Raw genomic sequence first — 18,815 nt, 5'->3', positions numbered from 1 at the left:
TGCATCTGAAAACGGAGAAAGAGCCGAGAGGGGGGAAGCTATGTCATTTCTATTTTATTAGTTGACTAAGTGGAGGAGAAGAACTGGCATTGTTCTTTTGTGTTTGAGGGAGCGTGGGAATAGAAGTTACATAACTATCTCTTATGTTCCTGGCCATAGGTCACTTTTTATCCTCTATTTTGCCTCTGCAGTTTTCCAGCTGTGCAATTGTGCCGGATCCATTTTGATAAGAAGGCCTCAAGCATGTGATGTTGATCTTTTTAATCTGTGGAGCCCACTTCCAATTTTGGAAGTCATATTGTTCGTATGGAAATAGGGCCCGTGAGCTGCATTTTAAGATTGTCACTGTGTTTGGTTTTTGAGTTGCTTGTTGGGAGTGCTAAACTGACTTCGTCCTCACAGATGATGATGGTATCATCATCCATTTTGTTTGTAACATTACTTATTTTCATATAATTTTTCTACTCTTCCAAATTCATTCAGTGGCCAGCTATATGTACAGAGTGTAGCCTGTAGATTGGAATTACAACTGCTGGATCATATACTACTACTTCGTAGTACACTTCAGAAAATCAAAGTTTGTAGAAGAGGTCAGGATAGCATGTGGGTTTTTTATGTAAAAAATATGCAAAATTTTATCTAGGATGACTGCTGTACATAGATTATTTGATGTGGAGACATTATTTTGAAACTGTTGGTAAGTGATGTATATGATGTATATGTTTGTAGTTAAGTGTCAAACATCAAACTGCCAAAAATTGTTTAATTTTGAGCTTCAGAGGATACATAGACAACTGTTACTTAGAGACACCTTAGCATGAAGCAACATTTTATGGCTTAGCCTATAACTGTAAGGAGAAAGAAGCTTTTAAAATGCAAGCTTACTTTCTATACAATTTGCGTGTTGCTGGATGGGAATGGCAGTGATGGTAATGCTATATATTCACAGTGTGTTTTTATTCAAGTTTTATGTCAATTTATGATATCTAATAGTTTTCTACCTATTATACTTGCTTACCAAGCTAGAAAACTGATGTAAATATTATGTCTTAAGTTGAAGTGTATTACAAATTCCCAGGAATTTTGAATAGCTCAAATAAAAAAACAAACTGCACATTTATTTCCCCCAAATAAAGCAACAAGTTACAGAACGTATTTTTGAAATATGAATATTCCTATGGCTTTTCCTCAGTCTCCTGTTCTGAGGGAAAATGATGGACTGCAAACCTAAACTTTGCTTAGTTTATTGATCCCATAGCAGTTTTAATAACTGAAGGAGAATAGTATTTTCAACTTGTTTTATCCTTTTCACGTTTTTTCACTTGTATATAATCCTTTTCATTACCAACAGTATATGAGGGGTGTTTGTTTGTTTGTTTGTTTTTTAATACCTCTTCCGTTTTCTGACATGTACAGAAAACCTGAACTTACGGAAAACTAAAAGATTCCACGTGACCTAAGAAACCGACTCTTGGTGAAGTATGGGGCCTGGAAAAAAGGGAGGAGTTTTTCAGGAACTGACTGCTTAGACCTACTCGAGCATTAGAAGTTGCTAGAGTGACCTGCTGATGGTAACTAATTATAGCTCCAGCACAACGTGTTAGTGTCAGTTTGCAAACAAAAGTTAATTGCCACATCGGGCCTTTGAAATATCAGATGAACAAATTTATTCTGTGAGATAAAAAGGCCATTAATATGTTCCCTGCTGTGATCATCTGCCTTATTGCCTTTTTCATTTCCTGAGGCTCTGTAATTAATCCATTAGCTTGTGTACCATGCCATGAGTCTGGTGTGGTGAGAGGAGATAAATGATGACCTATTTCATGATTCACTAATAATGGTTCATCTTGGCCTTGCATGCTTTAAAAAACAAGTTCTTTTGGATATTGGACCCACTGGAAGCAGTCCTCTTAGTTTTTAATTCTATTAATTTCCTTGTTCAACTGAAAACACAGCTTCTGAAAAACATGTTACATAAATTAATTATCAGGTGCCAGCCTGATCCTAGATTATTCTAGGATCCTGCTTGTTTTTTTACAGTTTGCCGTATGAAATTGTAGGATGAAGCTTACTTGAACTACAAAAGTGACTTAATTTTCTTCAGAAATATTTACTAGATTCCTTACAAGTAGCCAGATTTTATGGATCTACTTGTCCATCCAAAGATGATACTTGGTGCAATAGACACCAAGTTAGGTCAGTTACTTTAAGCTGAATTCCTGCTTTGTTAGCTGCCTCACCATATTTTGCCAGATGTCATATCTGACTTCATTACCGACTTGTTCAATTGGTTCAAAGTCAGACTATATCAGACATGACTGCTAGCTACTCACTTGATGCTCAGTGTTTTAAGTGAAGAAGGCTTCAGTGTGCTTGATGAGTCAGTTGAGGTCATAATCTTGTTTTCACAATCAGTGTTTTCTGGACTTTTGTAGACAGACAAAGAATTCTATTAAACTACTGATGAAAGTGAAGGATAGAGGCTGTCCATAAGCAACAGGAATCAGATAAATAGGATTGGAGATGAAGGTGTATGAGAGGACTGTGGCGGGATCTCAGTAGTGAGGGGCAGCATGCAGAGCTGCTGGCAGTCAGGAGGCTTTCACTGTTTCGTTCCTGTTGCTGTGAAAGGTTTTGGCTGGGTAGCTGCATTCCCAACCTCTGACAGAGCTGTCATCTTGCATGTTAGTCACCCTTTCCTGGTGTCATACTTCTCAGGATATGCTTTGGGGAAAACATGCACCCTAGAAAGTAGTTTTTAAGATAGTGAGCTGGACATGGAACTGTGTGAGGAGCTGAGGGAAGCCTATCTTTAAAAACAAACAAACAAACAAACAAAAACTAGTATAAATCATGGAGCCTGAACTTTACTCTTCATGAACATGATGGATCAAATTTAAGAGTGAAGCAGGTGGGATAAGCTGCATGGAAGTGTGTATTGCCTTTCCAAACAGCAAGCAAACGGAGTGAAAACACTAGTTAGTGTTTCAGTTGAAGCAGTTAACTTTGCTTGCTTTTTGTAAGAAAGCCCTTTTCCTAGAAATTTCCAGGCTTTTTTTTTTTTTTAAGTGATCAATGGAAAATGTGTATTTTCACAACAAACTCATTTTTTAATAATATTGGAGTTTGAATAATGCTACTTGTTCTATTTTCTATTTCAGACCACAGTAGGATCTTAGAATGCAATCCAGCTCTATTGTTTCCTTGGAGAGAACAAATATGGCTTTGTTTTGTCCAAGAGAGATTTTTTTTTTAATAAAAAAAAAATGAATGCTTGCTATTTCACTATAAACTCCATGAGGAGACAAATCAGTTATACCATGAGGTGAATAGGTGAGATCAGAACTTTGCTGTGATTACATTTGCCCCATGATAAAATTGCAGTGATGTGACGTAAAGGTAATTAATGCTTTTTTTTTTTTTTTTTAGCTTGTTGTTCAAATCACTTTTGGTCAGTGAAGATGTAGCTGTACTTCCACTTGTCTTGATTCCCTTCCCAATAGGCCTTGTCAGGAGCTTCCCATTTCTGGGACACTGTTGCAAATACAATGTGTATCAGTGATGGTACCCCTCATTCCTTTTTAAAGAGTAGCATTAGTTTGGGTTCAAAGCGTTTGCTGTTGGGATTCTGCAACAGAGCGCACATTCTCAGGAGAGCTGCTGGCAATACATTTATTCCTGTATCTACTTAGTATTGCTAATTATATATTGGGATGAATTCTATTTACTGCTGCTTTGTTTTATTTTTAACAGTTGGATTACTTTCCTTTAATCTCTTACTCCAAAGTGATTGAAGAAAATTATCCTGTTCACCCTATGCCAAACTAATACGAAGGCTCTTCCCTCACACTCCCCATGTTTTCATGGATGGAAACTTTCTGTTACAAGACATTACTGCTTCATTACCATTCACAGCTTTGACATTAGATGGTTGAATGGGAAATGAATAGTTGTTGAATGGTAGTAGCAGCCTAGAAAATACTGGAAGGAAAGAACTGCTTTAGGTTTGGGGCAGGAGTGTCTTTTGGGGTTTGTTGTTTGTTCAATTTAACTTTAGAAGTTGTTCAAGTGTATGCTGTACGTCTTCTGCTGTCTGGCTGAGACTAATAAGGAGAAACAACACATGTATGACCACTTAGGTTACTAGTTTGTTTTATGTTGATGCCCACGTTGCTATCCAGAGCCACATGCATTTTTGCCTTGTGACGCTGTACTAGTACAAGGCATATCATTCATTGGCTTTTGGTGCCTGTCAGCTTTTATATAGCAAGAATGTCAACACAAGATGCATCCAAGTGAGATGGAACTGGCCACAAGAACTACAGTAGCAACTGTTGCTATTTGCAATCCACAGAGCAATCCCTTCTCCACACTCTAGTCTTAAGCAGTGGTCTTGCTGAGGAACACAGCATGTGGGAGAGTGGTTAAATTTTGGAAGGAATTCTGTAACCACATGTTTTCCAAGACTTCAGTGCAAGTTGAAGTTAAGTTTATAATGTTTGAAATGAAGAGAGATGTGAGTGTTAATTTATGATAGAGCACCCACATCTTTCAGAAGCATAAGTGAACTGTCTAGAGTATGTGAGAAACAGGTAGCCTTTGTTTAGGATGACTAGTATCAGAGTGCACGTTGTTTCCAGGAAGACTGTCCCTGCCTATGTATAGATTCTTTCTGTGCAGGTTATGCATGCGTGTATTTTATTAATATAGATCACTCCCAAAGGCAGATTAAGGGCAGATTAAGATTAAGGGATTTTAAGGTGCAGGTGGGCAATTGTAAGCCTAAGTTATTTTTTTGAATTTTCATACCCTTAAGTGTGTTTCTTTTGAAAATCTTTACCTGTTGAGATGGTTTTGAAAGAGACTGCTCACAAATGATGATAGATCTAAGTATTTTCAACACAATAGTCTTGAAAAGAAGAAACAGATCTACTTTTGCAGTAAAAGCTGTGCTTATAAATTACCCTTCTTGGAACGCTGAATCTACAGGCATACTATGGAAGTGACAGCTGAATTCATTGCGTATTTATTGCCAGCAGGCAGAAGATAAGAAGCTGTCTTGCTGTAAAATATATATATATATATAAATATAAAATATATATATATATGTTATGTATGTGTGTACACAAGCACACACACGTTAAAGGTATCTGCAAGAGCTTTCATTAATTTGTGGGGAATGCATGTATGTCTCTTGGAAGAATTGGTGGATTTGAGGTATACTGACATGAGGAGAAAATGTTTTTTTGCAAAGAGTTTATTCTCAGTGAAGGCAGAACGTGGTATTTGTAGTGTTCAATGGCCTGACTCATCTAGAAAAGCGTTTATTCTTATCTTGTATAGCTTGGAAAGAGAACTAAGGTAAGGATTACAAGAGCTGCAAAGGAGGTCAGCTTTTTGAACAGGATTTACAAAAGCTATAGCATGGGAGCTATACACAAATGTTTTTGTTTTGCTTGTTTTATGTGAACCTTATCATAAGGTCGTCATAAATTACAGTGAAGTTTCAAAGAGAATACTTTCTTAGGGTCACTGTGGGATTCAGTTCCTGTATACAGTAAGAACATCTAGAAGTAATTTAGTGGGTTCAATTAATGGAAGTCCTATTAAAATCTGTGTGGCCTATGTACATGTAGAAAAGCATTTGAATATACTGTACAGTTATAATCCTCTTTTTTCATCTGTTTCCTCAATGCCCTGAGAATTCTGAGTTTCTTAAAGAATGTCCTTATGCAGTGAGCTCTTACAATATGTAATGTGCATTTCAAAATAGGCTTGAGTTGTCCTGCTGTGAAATCAGTATGACTTCCTGAGCTCTTCATAACTGAAGTGCTTAGACTTCTTGTGCATTTTGGATCTTCCTTCTTGCTAATATCTTCTCCTAAATGTGTGTCCCAGCCTAAAGATGGGGGACGGGATGACCTACTTTGTCTCTCTGTCAAAATTACGAATTTTGTTTAGTAGCTGCATTCCTTTTAGAGATGCTTATTCCTTATTTCAAATAGTGTCTATAGAAATACAGTGCTAGGAAGTTTTGAATCTATATACTTTTATCATAATACTGCTGTGAAGTGTGTAAATTCTGAATGTGAATAGTCAGTCAGCAGTCTTTTGTGCTCTTAAATGCCGAGTTAGCTAAGAGTTTGATTTTTTTTTTTCTTCTTTTTTCTTTTGTAGGTATTATCAACCCAAAGAATCCCAAGGAAGCACCAAAGTCCTTCAGCTTTGACTACTCCTATTGGTCCCATACATCAGTAAGTTCTGTTACTTAAAAGCAAAATAATATTTTTGTTGATTGGCTTCATTTTAACTACTTTTATCTTTTTCCCTCCCCTGATCTCTCTATTCTTTTCAGGAGTTTCTGAATTGACTCTTTTGCATTCTTTTTCAGTTAAAGGCTTGTCATTGTGTGTTGTCTTTTCCTGTTTGCAAGGTGAGGGTGAGGGGAAGCATTAGGAGTAAGCTCCTAGGGCTTGATAACAAGTTGTGGTTACTTAAAAGAGATTACTGAAAATACTCACACTGTGTTCTAAGTATTTTAGGGATACATGTGAACCACAGTTGCTTCAGTTCTACTCTTGATTAGACAACTGAAAATTGCTCAAGTATTTGCAGTTCAAAGAGATGTGATCTGGATTGTCTTGGCATATCAGGAAAAGGCAGTGATCTTTATTTCTGTTAGCTGCAAAAGCAATAAACTCTGTCATCTAAATACTCAGCTCCACCCTCCTATGAGTTGATTCTGAAGTTTTGCTGACTTCCAGTAATTGTTCTATAGCTGAGCTGTGTTCTACCCTCTACTGCTCTCCTGCCTTATTTTCATGAAAGATAAAAATATATATATATAAAAAAAACTTTTCTTCAAATTTAATAGTAATTATTTGGGTGGTGCAAAGAGAACTCAATATTTCTGAACAAACCTGTGGCCAAACAAGAATATTTTCCTGATGAAAATTTAGGGAAGCTTGGATTTGTGCAGGTCTCTTACTGAATCTTTCTATTGAATAACCTGATCTCAGAGTAGCTGTGCAAGTAGATTACAGTGTCAATCAAAGAAACACTATGAAAATATTAATTGACAAAAACCAGTGGTTATGCAGCATTAAGAAAGAGAATTGCTCTGACAAAGGCTTGAGCCTAACATCATAATGTCATCATGCTTCAATTTTTTTCCTGATTTCAGGAAGAAATAATGTTAAAATCCCAATACTTCAGGAAGAGAGAAAATGCTAGATTGCGCTAGACAGCACTATGTTATTATTAATGACTTATACAAAATCACATTTCAGTGATCCGTTTTCATGCAGACTTTTCTTATCTAGTGCAGTGCAAAACATCTGCATAGTTTCTCATTATTGTGATAATCAAATTTTTCAAATATTGACTGAGGACTTTCCTAAATGATCAGTAAAGGACTTCAGGAGTAAGAGGTAATAACATACAGAGCAAACCTGTTTTCTGTCACCATTTTTGCCTTCTGAACCTCCCCTGGAGCTGCAACTTGGATTGTGTCCAGTAAGTGGATGTTGGAGTGTAGTCAGAGCACAGTGTCTGAGTGCCTAAAGTTTCTTACACAGAAAATGGAGGATTAATTTATTCAGTTTGTGAAGTTTTGTTTTGAACAGCTTGTGCACTTGATGTGGCAACTATATTCTTTTTGACGTGTTAAACTTGTGATTTTTTGGCTGCATGTACAGCAGTGCCTCTTTTCATCAGACAGTTATGATGGTGCTTTATCTTTCAGGACATTTTTTTGGGGGGAGAGGTTATCTTTAATAGCATGAAGTGGAAAGTGTCTGGATTCTTCTTTGACATGCTTTTCATTGAAAAGTGTGTGTGTGTGTGTGTGTGTTTTTTTTTTTCCCCTGAGAAGAAAAATGTTTTCAATTCTTGTTTCTTGATCTTGATTTGATAATCTGTGGCTATATTGAACAGTTCTTACTACTGTTTATTTGGTATCATAATTTTCTCTAAATTTTCTACTCTTACCAGTCACATACTTTTTCATTGTGTGTTTCTATTCTGGTCACAAAATACTCAGTTTTTCAGATGGGTTTGCTTACTTTCTGGAGAGGGATAGATGGTAAATCAGAAATGAATTTAAGATTTAATTGGTTCAGTTGTTTCTTTTGGCCTGAGTATGAACTGATACCATGAGCATTTGCACTACTTTGGACAAAGTTTTAAAAGCAGTATTAGGAATAAGGTTTGTTACCTCCATGGGGATGGATTTTTGGTGTTCTTTTTATTTCTGTATTTGGGGGGCAGAGGGAAGGAAGTAGTATTAAATGTTTTAAGTTAACTGAAAAAAGCCACACATTGATGCTTCTCTGTGAGTCTTCAGCTGGGTTATTAGCATTTTTTTCCTACCTACTCCAGCATGCTCACTTTTTGGAAAACCGGTGCAAAATGGAATGCAGACTTCTCAGTGGGATATTCAAAGTGATGCTTTACTTTCTCGTTTTACAGATTTCTACCACTAGAGGCATCTGTAGTGAAGCTTTTTATTGCTAGGATAAATTACAACTAGCTTTATTTTCAACATGATATTTCAGTTTTATTGCTAACCTTGAGTATAACCATACAAAAATTTTCTGATACCAGTTCAGCTGCTTGCTATGCGAGGTATAACCTGAATTAGGCTATAGGCAGTGAAATCAGACAGCTGCAAGACGAACATGGTCATTTTAATGATTTACTTCATTTTTCAGATTGAGTGCGACTTTTGCTTCCCTGCCCCCTACGCCCTAGCTGAGCTCTTGTTGAGACCAACCACTGTGGGATTTTATTACTTCCAGCCCTTCGTTTGTGCTGACTTGTATTGACTCTCTGAAGTCTGTTCTTGAAGGGAGTTTCTCCTCCCTTCCAAGCACCTTGAATCCTGTTTGTCCATCATCTTGCACAAGACTTTTTAAGTAGGTCAACGATGTCCGTAAAACAGAATTGCTTTCTTGTGCAGGTTTTTCCCTCAACAGCAATGGTTGGTCCTGTCAAGATTGTCAGTGTCATTCTGCTCCAAGTGGTACTTTACTGCCTTGGGAAAAAATTCTGTATGTAAAAATGTACCAAGTTGCCTTTTCCTAAGGGATTGACCAACAAGATAAAAATGAAATAAAACTATTTCTTTTTTGAAATGTTACTTACATGAGAAGACTATATTGATGCTGTTTTCATGTTTCTTCAGCCTGAAGATCCCTGCTTTGCATCTCAGAGCCGTGTGTACAATGATATTGGGAAGGAGATGCTGCTGCATGCCTTTGAAGGCTACAATGTATGCATTTTTGCCTATGGGCAAACTGGAGCTGGGAAGTCCTACACAATGATGGGCAAGCAAGAGGAGAGCCAAGCAGGCATAATCCCACAGGTAGAACAGAACTCAAAAAGGGGATTTATTTTACGTAGCATGTTCAGATGCTTACTTGCTGATACAATCTTTTTACATTGCAATAGCAATTCATGGGAAGCCACAGCTTGCTTCTCAGTGAAAGAAATCTATTCAGGAAAAGAGCAGCACTATAAATAATTTTTGCTGTAGTGTAACATTTTTGGTATATTATGTTCTCTCGGTATACTTTTCCTACATTTAATTTCTCCACTCCCTTAAGAAACTAGTAAATGAAGATGTCTTGTTCACTGGGTTTCTTGAATCCCTCTCTGACTTGAGCTAGGACAGCACATGACCACTCTTTACTGAGCAGGAATTTGGGAAGTGATATTACTAATGAACATGCCATAGGCTTACTATGGAAACAAATCTCACAAAGCTGAAATCATTGATACATCATTAATATCTTACAAGAAATGAATTATATTGAAGTCTTGTATGAGTTATTTAGAGCATCTGAATGTGGCCCTCTGTTGCTCCTTTAAATTTGTTTTGAAATTTGCCTGTGAAATGTGAGGCAGTTGAGATACCCCCATAAGAAATTGACTGTCACACACGTCATACTATTATAACAAAGTCAAAATACTGTAGCTGGTGGTTGTATGGCACTCCTAAATGCAAGCCTTCCTTGATATGTAGGCACTGATAGAGGACCACATATATGTTGGAAGATACTACATCCCTCCATTCCCAAAGTAGAAATCTGAGGGTGGTTTTCAATAAATAAATATGCTTACCCAGAGTTTGAGTCATCATTCTGCTATAGGTTTGTAGTAGGAGGCATTGGCACTCTGCCACAGGTATGAAATAGACAATGCACAGTGGTGTTTTCTATTAATAGCACAGACATCTGTACTGAAATACGTAACAAATGTTCTATTACCATTTGAGGTTGCATATAGATTAGCTTAAAATAGTTTTGGAAAACTATTTGTACAAGTATGCAGAGTTAATCTGATGAAAAAGATGATTGTTATATCCAGGCACTTCATTTTTCTTGCATTGATACTAAGTGTCAGAGTGTAACAGGTAAAATTAGTTGAAGATCTATGACAACAACTTGGTATGCAGTTGTGTTATTGTGATATTTTAATTTCTTTCTGTGGGTACATGCACACGAATTAAAGGCTGTACTAAATGTTCAGTTGCACATGAATTAAAGGCTGTACTAAAATACTTAATGCTTCTGTGATCCTCTACAGTTTTTAAAGAAAATCTAGAACAACTTTTGAGAGGCCATATAAGATAAGCTGCATAATAATGATAGAGAATTGAGATTAAGTACCTTCCCAGTCAGGCTCTGTGTGGCTAATATAGTTTGTTCTTTTTTCTTCCTCTGCCCTTGCTCTAAAGCAGAAATATTGACATGTCAGAGTTAGTTGTCACTGCTCAGTCATGACTAGTTACTGAGCCCTACTTAATCTCTTTCCAGCTGTGTGAAGAACTGTTTGAGAAAATCAATGACAACAGCAATGAAGAGATGTCGTATTCTGTAGAGGTGAGCGTGATGAGAGATTAAAAGATATCTGTCCTGGAAATCAAAGTGATCTTAGCTGCTGCGCTTTTGATGCTGTATTTAGATTGACATTTTTGAAAGCATTTGGCTTTTCTTTTTCATATTTGATATAAATATACAAGTAAAACCTTTCTGGGACCAGGATTTCTTTGGAGGATATATATTTTTTTTACTTTGTTTTGAAAAATAGTGTACTTTAACTACCTTGTGGAAGTAGCAATTATGATGTAAATGATATACTGAGAAACCAAAAGATGAATTTACAGATTTTTTTTTGACTGCTGGATGGAAAACCTATTCTACATGTTTCTTATCAATTAATATAGTCATAATTTATATTCTGTATAGTTATTGTTTGGAATATTTCAGTTAAATAGTCTTACTTGCTATCTCCTATTACTAAACTGAGCTTATGGAAAGACTGGGAATAGAAGAGCATAACTGATACAACCACATGTAAGGGTTGTTCTTGTCTGTCAGATGTTGTAGGCTGAACTGAAACTGAATTAATTCCCTGGAGCTAAGGCAGGTCTGGGGTATGAGTCAAAAATAAAGCCCACAATTGGTTAAGATGAAAAAAAAGAGCTATGTAAAGTAATTTGCTGCAGAGATCTGTTTTGTGTGTTTAACATACCGTTTACTTCATAGCTATATAGGTATTGATTTGTTAGTTGTAGTGCCCCAAAAATGCAGAGTTGTGTTTTGTTTCATATCTTAGGTTTGTTACTAAGTTTGAGTTGCACAACTTTTGATAATGTTGGTGTTGAGAAATGTAAAGAATGTATCCTTGCTTTTAATTCTGCTTTAAAGCATGCAGATTTAAAATAACCATAGTTTGAATAATTGTGCTGACGACTCAGGAATTCTACAGGCCTTTGGTACAGATTAGAACCAAAAGTTGTCTTCATACAAAGAAATTTACTTTCTTTTCTCTTCTCAGTTTTGCTTTGGAGGATGGTAGGGGAAGTTCCTTGTAAGCAGATTCTTTTTTAGTGTCGTCTTTCTTTAGAAAGGTAGTTTTGTTTATTTGCTATATGCTGAGAAAGTTTAGTTAACTTAAATGTAATAGATTTTAATTAAATACTATATTTTTTTTGAATCACTAGGGGATCTATATGTGCAGGAAAGGAATATACACTGGAGACCTAATATTCTTCCTTTCTCCCAGTGTCTCAAGCTATTAAACTGAGACACCTACCTATAGCTTTCTGGTAGAGGACAAAGAGGACTTTCTACTGGTGTTAGTCTGAAATGCTGCAGAGCTGCTTTCAAAAGAAGCCTTAAGAATCACTAAATTTTCCTTGCAAATTTCCATTTTCAGGTGAGTTACATGGAGATTTATTGTGAGAGGGTCAGAGATTTATTAAATCCGAAGAACAAGGGAAACTTGCGTGTGCGAGAACACCCTCTACTTGGACCGTATGTGGAAGATTTGTCCAAGCTAGCGGTCACGTCTTACACAGACATTGCAGACCTCATGGATGCTGGGAACAAAGCCAGGTTAGTGATGTAGTTTGTTATAACAGCTTTTTCTTTCTCTCACTGAGGTACACAGTATATAGTACCAAATTTGAAATACCTTCTCTGATGCCCTGGCAATTCTTTTTTTAAAAACTCATGACAGATTAGATAAGTAATGAAAATACACAATGATCAATGCTGTTAAGAGAACAAAATTGATTTATGTGGTGAAACAGTGCTGCAAATCACTTTATAGATACTTACAATTTGTAATGGCTTGAGATAAAATACTTAAATGGTTACATTAGCTTTTAAATGTTTGCCTTCATTGTGTAATGTATTTGTGTGTGTGTGTATATATATATTTATATATTTTGTATATTTGTATTGTTTGTCCATATACAAATGTTTGTGTAAATAAACATGTAAGCATAGTATCCTTGTTCGGTTGCTCACGTGATCACGAACAAAACTTGCATTCCAGCTTTAGATTCGAATTTAGCAGTAGTTTCTATTATATGTTAGTTGTAGGTTTTGGTGGGTTGTTCCATTTAATGGTCTATATGGGAAAGAGCCCTATAAATGCTGCTGGCATTTTCTTGTGTGAGTGTAAAGTGGGTTAGTGAGTATGTGGATTGAGGATGCTCTGTTTAAATTGTAGTTAAGTCAGGGAAAATTCAGCAGTTAAAATGCAAGCCTTGCCCTTGGTCTCATGGCAGGAGAATGACTGTACAGCCTCTTGATCTCATGCTTCCACAGGTGCGTTCAGCCCTGCACTTGGAGCAGAGAGGCTGCAGTCTTCTGAATATGTATGTATATGTTTATCTCTTAGGACTGTTGCAGCTACCAACATGAATGAAACCAGCAGCCGCTCTCATGCTGTGTTTACAATTGTATTCACTCAGAAGAAACATGACACAGAAACTGATCTTTCCACAGAAAAGGTATGATATGGGTGAGAAGTGGCTTTCTGAGGACTGGTCATTGCAAATTCTCCATGCAGTAACTTATTTCTGTTGGGAGCATGAAGTGAAAATAGGAATTAATTGTCATTTCTGCTGTTTTATTTAAGGGCAAATTTGCTGTATGCCTTTTAGAGCTCTTTTATATCTTATTGGATTTTAACTGATTTTAATTCTTAAAAAAAAAAAAAAAAAAAAAAAACAATTAAATTGGAAATATGTTTGGGAGGAGAATATACAGTAGAAGGTGGAATATAGCCTTAAGACCTATGTTCTATTGAGAGGGCTATATGAAATAAAAGTAGTGGAACTTCCTTAGTCTTTTTCACAGAACCTTTTGTGTTTGTCAGTGCTAAATTCTTTCCTTGTTGGTTCTTCTCTTGGGGCACAGGGATTAGATGTAGCGTTATTTGGACACTTTCTGTAATTTGCATATTAAAAAGAGGAGTTCTGTGGAACAGTTTTCTAGCTTTTATTACTGTGTGGAATAGAGGCTCTGCATGCAAAAGTAGTTGAAGTACGTGTAATGTTTTATTATTCTATTTTGTTATTGTTCTAATTATTAAAATTATAAAATTATTTAAAATATTTTAATATTGTTCTAATATTTTAAACTAATCACTGAAGAGATCTGGAAACTGTATTGAAGACATTCCCCCCACCCCTTTCCCTTCAAAATTATCTGACTCTGCAAAATTATCATTAACTGATACGTAGTCTCTAGTGCCAGCGCTTTGTTCCTGGTGTCACTAGAGGCAGGATTGAAACATAAGTGTCTTTTCCTTTGAGATTCTTTTGTCATCTATAGCAGCAAAACTTTAATTCTTTTGACATTGGTTTTGCTCTGTTCATATGAGACCTCATTTTTTTTCTTTTTCGGTATTTTAGATAATAGTGATATTTAAATAGAACATAGGCCAAAATGCTGGTTAATCATAAGAGAATAATGTCAAACTGATCGTTTGTGAAAACTTGATTTGACTGTAGTATTAAGCACACTTTGATTTATAGACAGTAGAGCTCTTTTAATGCCATAGAATTAATTTTTGTTCTAGTTCACTACAAAATAATCCTTGTTGTTAATGTGCTTCTCTCTTCAGGTCAGCAAGATTAGCCTTGTGGATTTGGCTGGGAGTGAGAGAGCTGATTCAACTGGTGCCAAAGGAACTCGATTAAAGGTATTAGGCCACTGATGTATGGGGAAAGGAAGGCAAGTTGGTGTACAAGCAACATGAGGAGACTGTGCTTGATAAATAATAAGGAAAAGAAAATTGCTAAAATAAGGATGGAGAAAAGGAAGTCCCTAACATGTCTAGATTGTTAATCTTCTCTTAAGGATAAAATAAGCAAACAGTACTGTCTACCTCTTGGAAATCGGAATGGGGAAGGTCTAATTCTTTATGCAGAAGGATTTCTTTTGAACATGTGGCTGGAGTTTTTAGTCAGCTGACTGTAGTGAAAGTAGTGGAAGTATGTGTCTGAGAAATTAAGATGCGAAGACCTAAGTGATCATGGCACTGACTTGGAATGAAATGTATTTTTTTTGCAAGGCTGAAGACCCCCCCCCCCCAATCATGGATGTGGCTTTTGGCTCCTCTAGTCTCAACAAGCTCATGTTTGAACAATTTGAGTTATTATATAATACTGGATTCTCTTTTCCTAGGAAGGAGCAAATATAAACAAGTCTCTTACGACTCTGGGCAAAGTTATTTCGGCATTGGCTGAAGTGGTAAGTACAGAATTTTCTTACCTGCAACGAACTTTCTGTAGCTGGTAGAATTGAGACACAAAAGCCATGGACTACAGTAGAATCATTCGCTGTTCTTGGCCTAACATTCTCTGCAAAGTTAGCTTTTTATATTTTGATAGATGTACGGTATTCTGTGAATCTCATACAACCTGGTAGAAACTATCTACAGGTAGATTGAAGCATTAATATATTTAACTGTGAATACACCATGCGAAAGTAGCCTGTTTTTATATAGTGGACATGTTGACTTAGCAAGGTTTTAGTTTTGCAGAACAATAGTTTTATTTGAAAGGATAATTTTATAAAACTAATTGCAGGTTTCTTGGTTTGAATGTTAAAAATACCAGATGTAATAATTTGATTGTCACTGGCTTTTTTTCTGCAAAGCTGAGATTTAATACTGTATTGAATTACGTAAGCATCTACTGATCCAAACATACCATTCTAGGTTTATTAAAAGTACTTTTCTGCTAAGTACTAAGAGCATTTCTCAAACAGTATTTTTTCAAAAAAACCCCAACACATTATTACTGTTCTTCATAAAAGTGAGTCCTCACAAATTGGGACAGGCTGACTACACTTAAGTGCTTCTGAGATGTTTTTATGAAAACTATTCTTATTCATTGGATTCCACAAGAAAAGGAAATATTTTCAAAGCTAACATGAAAATGTCATATAAAGTCCTATTAAGAAGCTCACCTTCTTCCTCTTACATCTTCTTCCTCTTATGCTTTCAACCTAGGATAACTGCACCAGCAAGGTATGATGGGCCTGAGTAGTAGTGGATGGTTTTTTGTTTTTGTTCTTTTTTTTTGACTGACTAAAAGTTTTTTCTCTTCCTCTTGGAAGCAAAGATCAGGGATAGAATTCTTGCAAGACCAATACTGCTTTTAATGCATTTTTTGAGTGTTAAGAGGAATTGCTACACAATTTATTATCAAACCTCTTATTGCAAAGTCATATCCTGCGTTAAATGTTGTGGAATAAAACTTGTGGCATCCCTTGAAGCAGGATGTTTGCATGCTAATTATTCATAAGTCAACAGAAGATTAACTAGTTGTTCTTTCACATGTATCTCGTTTGTGGAACCTCCTGTGATGGACTTCTGAGTACTCTAGAAAGTTACAGCTATTCTACAAAGTAAAAATGAATACTCCCATGGAATACTAAGATTTACTGCCTAGATTGTCTGAGAATGGTATTAGAACATAAACTTTACATGTCAGAAGTGTATTTTTCACACACAAGAAAACCCTTCTGAAGATAGTGCTTCAAGGGAGTTCCCTGGGCTGCTTATCATGAGATATTTGAATACGTTGCACGTTATCTAATATTAAACTCAATTGCTTGTACAGCTAAGGATAGTTCACCTATCTGTTTCACTAGCCTGTATATACGTATACTGTTACAGTTATTTTAGGACCTATCCTATGATTGTTACATCTTAAACTTTATTTTCCAATGAGTGTGTATTTTTCAGTAGTGTGTTCTTTCTTTGTAGAGTAAAAAAAAGAAGAAGACAGACTTTATACCATACAGGGATTCTGTATTAACATGGCTGCTTCGAGAAAATCTAGGTATGGCTAATTTTCCTGTGCCAGTTTGGAAAGAAATTCTCACTAAATTTTCTGAATGTTTTTGCCTCACTTAAATTATGGGATTAAATATTTTTAGCTGTCAAATTTGAGCCATATATTCTACCCTTTAATAAAGTTGCAGTGCCTTTCTTTTCTTTTTTTTTTAATCCTATGATTTTGTGAGTTTCTTAGTATTATAGAATATAGTTGAATTTTACAGTTTATAGTAAATACTGATACTCAGTAGGTAACTAGTGCCTAGACTGTGCACTGCAGTTTCGTCAATTTAATTTCATCAACTATTCATTATAGGTGGTAACTCCAGAACTGCCATGGTTGCTGCTTTGAGCCCAGCAGACATCAACTATGATGAAACTTTGAGCACTTTAAGGTACTTTCTTTTTTTTATCTGAGATTGGTAGGGTTAACTGTTAGCTTTAATATCCTAAAGTTTGAAGGATAGAATCATAGAATCAGTAGGGTTGAAAGGGACCTCTGGAGATATCTAGTCCAACCTCCCCACTCAGCAGGGTCACCTAGAGCATGTTAGACAGGGTTGCATCCAGGCAGGCCTTGAATAGCTCCAGAGAAGGAGACTCCACAACCTCTCTGGGCAACCTGTGCCAGTGCTCTGTCACTCTCACAGGAAAGAAATTCCCCCTCACGTTCAGGCAGAACTTCCTGTGGTCCAACTTCTGCCCACTGCCTCTCGTCCTGTCATGTGGGACAACAGAAAAGAGTTTGTCCCCGTCCCCTTGACACCCTCCCTTCAGATACTTATACACATTGATAAGATCCTCCCACAGTCTTCTCTTCCCCAGACTAAAGAGGCCCAGCTCTCAGAGCTGTTCCTCACAGGGCAGATGCTCCAGCGCTCTGATCATCTTCGTAGCCCTACGCTGGACTCTCTCCAGTAGCTCCCTGTCTCTCTTGTACTGGGGAGCCCAGAACTGGGCACAGTACTCGAGATGAGGCCACACCAGGGCTGAGTAGAGGGGCAGGATCACCTCCCTCCACCTGCTGGCAACACTCTTCCCAATGCACCCCAGGAGACCATTGACTTTCTTGACCACAAGGGCAAATTGCTGGCTCATGGTCCAAAGGTGCGGCTATGTCAAAGATGACATAAGATGTGGCTGTTAGGCCTTTGAACATGCTTACAGCGCTAGAGATTTATTTCCTGCGCTTAACCTGAAATTGATAAAACTTGTCTTCTCATGTTCATATATTTTCCAGTGTGGTCCCTAAAACTGAGCATGTTCATTGAGCTGAGACCTCAACAGCACTGAATAAATCTTAATTTTTGAATCTTAAATCTTAATCTTGTCTGTCATACATATTTAGGATTAGGTTTAGCTCAACTGGTTAGAGTGTGGTACTAATAATGCCAAGGTCGCAGGTTTGATCCCTGTATGGGCCACTCATTTTGAGGGTTGGAATAGATGATCTCTAGAGGTCCCTTCCAACCTTACTGATTCTATTCTATGAAATATAATGCACCTTGTTAATACATCTTGAATGAGATTTGTCTTTTTTACACTAATACCCTGTATTAAACCTGAATTCAGAACATCACTGAATATAATCTTGGATTCTTTTCTACTATACAACTGCAAGCTAAATGTCTTCTGTATTGCTACATTCCTGTGTTGCATGTGAGCACTTAAACCTTCAGCAGAAGGTGAACAAGGTTTGTTTTGATTGGTTCCAGATATGCTGATCGTGCAAAACAGATTAAATGCAATGCTGTTATCAATGAAGACCCTAATGCCAAGCTGGTGCGGGAGCTGAAGGAGGAGGTGACACGGCTTAAGGATCTGCTGCGTGCCCAAGGGCTGGGAGATATTATTGATAGTAAGTGGATTAAACAGACCTTGCCAATTTCTGCCATATTGCAGCTGGTCTCTTCTCTTGCAGAGGAGAGAGACCCGAACCTGTGAGAGAAGGTTTAAAACAGTGAAGTGTAGGTGCTGATGTGAAATTTTGCATGTGGTTCTAGGAATGGTAGCCTCTTTTTAAACAACCTATTGTAGGATCTTCTGTGGAGTTAATAGGCCACCTTCAAACTCTCGAGGAAAAGCATGTTGTGTTGGAGTTTGATATTTTTGTAGAAGTGATTTATTGTAATATAACTTCATTAAAGAATTGTGTTGGTGAGTTATGA

At 36.8% G+C, this 18,815-nt stretch overlaps 1 protein-coding gene across 11 annotated transcripts in view; it reads left to right on the top strand.

Moving 5' to 3' along the window:
* KIF1B (kinesin family member 1B) overlaps positions 1–18,815 on the top strand; it is a 95,093-nt gene that overhangs the window by 13,145 nt on the left and 63,133 nt on the right. For 10 of the 11 annotated variants that reach the window (XM_062593680.1, XM_062593677.1, XM_062593679.1 and 7 more), the window contains exons 3-12: positions 6,178–6,254; positions 9,185–9,364; positions 10,818–10,883; positions 12,223–12,401; positions 13,195–13,306; positions 14,425–14,502; positions 14,988–15,053; positions 16,576–16,651; positions 16,964–17,042; positions 18,363–18,505. In XM_062593680.1, coding sequence (XP_062449664.1) covers positions 6,178–6,254; positions 9,185–9,364; positions 10,818–10,883; positions 12,223–12,401; positions 13,195–13,306; positions 14,425–14,502; positions 14,988–15,053; positions 16,576–16,651; positions 16,964–17,042; positions 18,363–18,505 — 1,056 coding nt within the window. Of the gene's footprint in view, positions 1–6,177; positions 6,255–9,184; positions 9,365–10,817; positions 10,884–12,222; positions 12,402–13,121; positions 13,307–14,424; positions 14,503–14,987; positions 15,054–16,575; positions 16,652–16,963; positions 17,043–18,362; positions 18,506–18,815 lie in introns of those variants that run through there. The other variant, XM_062593681.1, reaches the window with a different exon arrangement.

This window comes from Rhea pennata, chromosome 22, assembly GCF_028389875.1.
Source record: "Rhea pennata isolate bPtePen1 chromosome 22, bPtePen1.pri, whole genome shotgun sequence".
Classification (NCBI taxonomy): Eukaryota; Metazoa; Chordata; class Aves; order Rheiformes; family Rheidae; genus Rhea; species Rhea pennata.
The sequence above is the reverse complement of the archived record's forward strand: the minus strand, read 5'-3'. Positions and strand labels throughout refer to the sequence as shown.